This window comes from Sorex fumeus, unplaced genomic scaffold, assembly GCF_029834395.1.
Source record: "Sorex fumeus unplaced genomic scaffold, SorFum_2.1 ptg000005l, whole genome shotgun sequence".
Taxonomy (NCBI): Eukaryota; Metazoa; Chordata; class Mammalia; order Eulipotyphla; family Soricidae; genus Sorex; species Sorex fumeus.
The window spans coordinates 9729053-9735117 of record NW_026606062.1 but is presented as its reverse complement, the minus strand read 5'-3'; the positions used below and the strand labels follow the sequence as shown (position 1 = coordinate 9735117).

The following is a 6065-nucleotide window of genomic DNA, read 5'->3' as shown; positions in this document are numbered from 1 at the left end:
TTAAAGGATTCAGAAATTATTGCCACATGCCAGCCAGCGCTTTCCTGCTGTTCCGCTGAGGGCCCCAGGACTGGGCCCTCTCTGCGGGGTCAGTGGCCCCAAGTTTCTATTTCCTTGAGAGGTCGGGGCTCCCTGGGGAAGTGGAACAGGAATGTGAAGGTGCCATCTCAGACCGTCTCACCTTAGAAGAGTTGGACTCTGGGTCTCCCTGAGTCCCTCCCGGCCGACCAGAGGCACCCACGAAGTCTTGAATGAGAAAAGAAAGTCCTTCCATTATTATTGTTTAAAAAAAAATTTTTTTTAACCACCACAGCAACAATAACCAACCATACTGGGCCCAATGCAGTCTTGGTTCCCAGCACGGCACGGTCCCCCGAGGTCAGCCAAGAGTATCCTTTAAGTACTGAGCCAGGAGTGGCCCCTGAGTCCAGCCAGAGAAGGAGAGGGAGAAGGAGTCTGAATTGCTCAGCTCTGTTGCTTAGCCGGCGTGGAGAAACAGCCCTCTGAGGCGTTTCATTTTTCCCTAACGCGACTCTCCTTCCCAACCCCTTTTGGTTTTTGGACCACACCCAGTGATGCTCAGGGGTTACCCCTGGCTCTGCACTCAGGAATTACTCCTGACGGTGCTCAGGGGGCCATATGGTAGCGGGGGATCAAGCCCGGGACTGCCACATGCCAGGCAAATGCCCTCCCTAGGGTGCTATCACTCCGGCCCCCACCCCACACTCTTGAGCGCAGAGTAATATGCCTGTTTGCTTGGGACCACTTGGCTGCAGGTGCCGGGGGCTGCAGGCATCAGAGAATTCTGCAGAGAGGCGACACTCACAGCCCCAGATAGGGTGCAGGGTGCCCTCCCACAGGGGGCCAGGCCCCCCAGCACCCGCAGACCCCCTTCTCTGCACAAGGCCGTGCCCCGGAAGTCGCTAGTGAGCTGGATTTTCTCTGTTTCTCGGCAGCTGGTCCTCCCTGGTGGGATGCCCCTTCTCATCAGTGTGAGTGTGGTGGCCTCTTTCCTGCTCCCCTTTGAAGCCGGAAGCCCTCCTGTTCTGGACCAGCCTCCCAGACCAGCCAGCCCCAGAGGGTCCGACGCATTTTCCCAGCTAAAGCAGTGGGCACCAGGCGGTGTGGCCGCCTGGCTTTGGAATGAGAATCTGTGAATCCATCCAAGCCGGCTTCCTTCAATGCCTCGGGAGCTGCAACTCTCTGTGCTAACACCAATCACTCAGTAGAGGGCGCTCCTGCACCGTAACAGCCAGGCCTGGGCAGCACCCCAGGCGCTGACCCCAGGATGGCATGACCACCTCCAGGCGCCCGTCCCCCCTGTCCTAAAAGGCACCACCACACAGGCGCAAGGGTGGGCGAGCCTCTCACCCTTGCCTGCAAGGCCAGGCCCTCCACCAGCGCCAGGATAGTCAGCGTCCAGCCGCCCCCGTGACTCAGCCCCTGGCCCTACTGGACTATTTCGATCACCAGGCAGTACCCTTTACGTCTGCGGCCGAGAAAGGAGCAGTTCTTTCGGCTACAGCTTCCAGATCGCTGCCAAGGTGTTGTGTTCTGCTGCCTTGAACAAACGGGCTTGTTTTTTCGAAGGGCTCTGTGTCAGCTTTGGATTTGCTTCTGGGAGAGAAATGCATGCTGGGAAGAAGGCGGCGTGCGAGGCTGCCTGGCTCGGCTTCGTGAGGGTGAGGAGGGCAGCACACTGCCACCGCCGTTGGCATCCTCCATCCAGGCATCCGTCACCCAGCGACCTCACGGCTGTGTCCCTGGCATGCGGGCAGCCCTGCAGTGTGAGCAGCTAATGTAACATGCTGCTTTGGGAGTGGGATTTCAAGCTCCCTGTTGGGGGCGGGGGGATGTCGGACACTCAGAGGTGGGTGTGCTGAGCGAGGGCCGGGCACCTGGCAAGAGGTGGAAGTCACTGCTGGGACCAAGCTGGGAGTCCCTTGTCTTTGGCTCCTAACCCTAATGTCCCTTCCAGGGAGACACAGGCTCCAGGGCAGGTCACTTCTGCATGTCCAGCTCTTTGGGAGGGTGGGGGGGACATGACGTTCCTGCTCATGTTCCCGGGCTTCTCTGTCAGCATCCGTAGGTGAAAAGCATCCGCAGTCCATCCAGCTGAATGACATTTTTATGCGTTGGGAGTTAAATTACCAACTGTAAAAACCAGCTTCTCACCTGGTGAGTGAAATTAGACTGTAGCTCAGTTGCTATTCAATTATGGCGAGTCGCTGTTTAATGGCTCGGTTCTGGAAGGTTCTATTAATGTCTATTAATCTGCCTTTTCTACCAGACAACAGACAGCCCTTTGCTGCTAACCCTTAGCAGGAGTGGGGGGGGGGGAGGGACAGAGCCTGGGGGCTACCTCTGAGCTCCCCAGAGGTCAGTGTTATTAGCTCCCAGAGGACGTGTGCCCGATGTTTTATCAAAGTATTTCCCTCTTTTTTAAAAATTTTTGGGTCACACCCGGTGATGCACAGGGGCTACTCCTGGCTTTGCACTCAGGAATTACTCCTGGCGGTGCTGGGGGACCCTATGGGATGCTGGGATTCGAACCCGGGTTGGCCGCATGCAAGGCAAACGCCCTACCCGCTGTGCTACTGCTCCAGCCCCAATATTTCCTTCTTCTGATCCTTGGAATAAAAGCAAGACCTGATGAGGGGAAGGGAAAGAGGCCAGCCTGGGGGGCACCCGGGAACCAGGTCCAGAAGGTTCTGCTGGCCTGTCCCTTTCCAGACGCCTGGCCCTCGGGTCGAAATCACACTTACTTGCTCAGAAGTGATATAAACTCACTGTCACTGTCACTGTCCTCCCGGTGTTCATCGATTTGCTCGAGCAGGCACCAGTAACGTCTCTCAACAAATTGTGAGACTTGTTACTGTGTTTAGCATGACGAATACGTCACGGGGAGCTTGCCAGGCTCTGCCATAGGGGCGAGATACTCTCGGTAGCTTGCCGGGCTCTCCGAGAGGGGCGGAGGAATCGAACCCGGCTCGGCCGTGTGCAAGGCAGACGCCCTACCCTCTGTGCTATCGCTCCAGCTCAAAACCAGAGAGAGAAACCAGAGTCCCCACCGCCTTCCTCTCTGTGGCACTTGGGGGGGGGGGGGCGAGGTGGCAGTCAGGGCAGGTGGTAGGAACCGGCCCGAGGCATTGTCAGCCACCGGCTGCCTGTTGATTCCTTTGCCCACTTCCTTTCATTCCTGGGGCAGATGCCGGTTCTTCTCGGGGGTGGACCCATCCCGGTTTTAGCTCCTGGGCCCCATCCAGTGAGTATGTTCCCTCCATCTGGACCACAGAACTCAACTCAGGGCCTGGGGGGGAGGAACACCGGCTGCAGGGGTGGGTCCCTGCAGGCCCTGGGAAAGAAACCCCAGGACCCAAGGCAGAGGCACCCCACCTTACCTGGCCACTGCTCTCTGCTCAGAGAGAAGTCACCCAGTGGCCCCCTGGAGATCGGCCCAGCTGGACCAAGGGGACTTTCAGCCGCCACCCCGGTGATTCCAGCACCCCCCACAGGGTGGCGGTATGACCCACCTGGGGAGACACGGACCCCACCTGGAGATGTGTGAGGGCAGAGAAGGCTGGAGGGATGGTGCCACAGGGAGTTATCCCCAGCACCCCATGGGGTCCCCTGAGCCCTGCCAGGAGTGATCTCTGAGCACGGGGCCAGGAGTCACGGGGCCTGAGCACTGAGACACGGGAAGAGAGTCCGCAGAGACGCTTCAGCACTGCGGAGACCCACCAGGTCTGAATCCCATGGAATCCCGAATGTTCCAGGCCGGCCAAGGGGCGCTCTTGCCAATCCTGTGCAACGCAGCTTGCGTGCAATTTTCTGTCCTTTGCATGGACATTCAGGTTGCGGGCGGCTGGCTTCCTCCCGGACAGAGTGGCCGGGGGTGTGTGGGGTGTGGCCAGGTAGGGTCTCCCTCCCCCGTCACCTGGGTCCTCCTCAGCGTCACAGCGAGGGGCCGGGGGTCCCCCGAAACCCTGCCCCCCTGCCGGGGGAGTTCCAAAGGCGGCTGGTCCTGCCCTGGACAGAAGGGCTCTCCTGAGAGCGTGTCCTTGGCGGTGAGCTGGACACAGGGGCTGGGCGCTTTGAAGCCACGAACCCCGGTCAATCCTGGCGCGTGCCAGGGGCCAGGTGGGGTGCTGGGGACCTGGGGGGTGGAGGGTCTCCCCGTGCAGGTGGCCGGCGGCGTGGGCAAGGCAGGCGTGGGCACGAGCCGACCCAGCCAGGCCGCAGCGGGCCGCGGCGCGGGGTGCGGGGGCGCAGTGACCGCGCGGGGTGCGGGGCGCGGGGCGCGGGGCGCGGGGCGCGGGGTGCGGGGCGCGCGCGCTGCAGAGCCGCGGCGGCCCGGGCCCGGCCAGGGCGTTCCGGAGCTATTTTTACCCGCTGCGTCAGCGGCGGCGGGCGACGGGCGCTCCCCGACCATTGTCTGGGCGCGGCGCGGGCGGGCGGGCGGGCGGGGACGCGCGGCCTTTCGAACGCGGCCGAGCGCGCGAAACCCGGCGGCGGGGCGATGCGGTGCCCGCCCCCTGCCCGGGACCCGGGGCGCGCGGGCCGGGCTGGGGGGCGGGGCCTGGGCCCAGGGGCGGGGCGAGCGCCGCTGGGGGCGGGGACATGGGCGGGGCGAGGGCCCTGAGGGGCGGGGCGGGGCCTCGGGGGGCGGGGCGGGCCCCCCGTGGGGCGGGGCTCCGCCTCCGCGGGCGTGTCCGGGGCGGGGAGAACGCCTCGAGGGGCGGGGCCCGGGCGGGACGCGGGCGCGGCGGGGCGGGGACGAGCTCCCCGGGGGCGGGGCCGGGGCGGGGCGCCCGGAGCCGGGGGCGGGGCCGGGGCGGGGCGGTCTCGGGGGCGGGGCCGGGGCGGCCTCCCGCCGGGCTGGGCTGGCGGCGGCGGCGCGGCGCGGGGACTGCGGGGACAGCCCGGCGGCCGCGCTGCAGCGACGCCCGCCCGCCCGCCCGCCCGGGGAAGCCGCGGGCCGCCGGCGCCGCCTCCGAGGCGCGGCCCGGCAGCGGGAGCCCCGCGGGGAGACAAAAGCGCGGCCCGGGCGCCGCGATGCGCGGCGGGCGCGGCGGCGGCGGCGGCGGCGGCGGCGAGTGAGCGCGGGCAGGGGGCGGCGCCGCCCGCCGCAGCCGCAGTGGCCGGCGCCGCAGCAGGAGCCATGGGCAACATCTCGTCCAACATCTCGGCCTTCCAGTCGCTGCACATCGTCATGCTGGGCCTGGACTCGGCCGGCAAGACCACGGTGCTGTACCGGCTCAAGTTCAACGAGTTCGTGAACACGGTGCCCACGATCGGCTTCAACACGGAGAAGATCAAGCTGAGCAACGGCACGGCCAAGGGCATCAGCTGCCACTTCTGGGACGTGGGCGGCCAGGAGAAGCTGCGGCCGCTCTGGAAGTCCTACAGCCGCTGCACGGACGGCATCATCTACGTGGTGGACTCGGTGGACGTGGACCGGCTGGAGGAGGCCAAGACCGAGCTGCACAAGGTGACCAAGTTCGCCGAGAACCAGGGCACGCCGCTGCTGGTCATCGCCAACAAGCAGGACCTGCCCAAGTCGCTGCCCGTGGCCGAGATCGAGAAGCAGCTGGCGCTGCACGAGCTCATCCCGGCCACCACCTACCACGTCCAGCCGGCCTGCGCCATCATCGGCGAGGGCCTCACCGAGGGCATGGACAAGCTCTACGAGATGATCCTCAAGCGCAGGAAGTCCCTGAAGCAGAGGAAGAAGCGGTAACGCGGGCGCAGGCCCACCCAGGCAGGACCCCCGCCCGCCCGCCCGCCCGCCCAGCGGGACCGGGGGCCGGGAGGGGACCTTTTGTCTGAGCCGCAGGGCTCCGATCCAGCGGGGCGCAGGGCTGTGGGGGCGGCGGCCCCCGCTGCCCAGTGGACCTGCCGGTCTCGCCCGTCCACCCCCGCCCCGCACCCTGTCCAGGTGGAAGGTGCGGATGGCCAGAGACAAAAGCGATCCCTCCTTCCTCCTGCAGCGGGGCCAGAAGTTCAGCCCGCCCCGCCCTCACCTGAGGTGTGTTACTGGTGGTATGCAGCACCCCCGGGGACCC

At 65.1% G+C, this 6065-nt stretch overlaps 1 protein-coding gene across 1 annotated transcript; it reads left to right on the top strand.

Annotated features, from left to right (window-relative positions):
• Positions 1 to 4905: 4905 nt before the first annotated feature.
• Positions 4906 to 5765, top strand: ARL4C (ADP ribosylation factor like GTPase 4C). The gene has a single exon (XM_056121708.1). The coding sequence runs from the start codon at positions 5162 to 5164 to the stop codon at positions 5738 to 5740; it is 579 nt and encodes a 192-aa protein (XP_055977683.1). The 5' UTR covers positions 4906 to 5161; the 3' UTR covers positions 5741 to 5765.
• Positions 5766 to 6065: the final 300 nt, after the last annotated feature.

Coding starts and splice junctions, on each gene's coding strand:
- ARL4C (XM_056121708.1), top strand. CDS start 5,162: ATGGGCAACATCTCGTCCAACATCTCGGCCTTCCAGTCGCTGCACATC.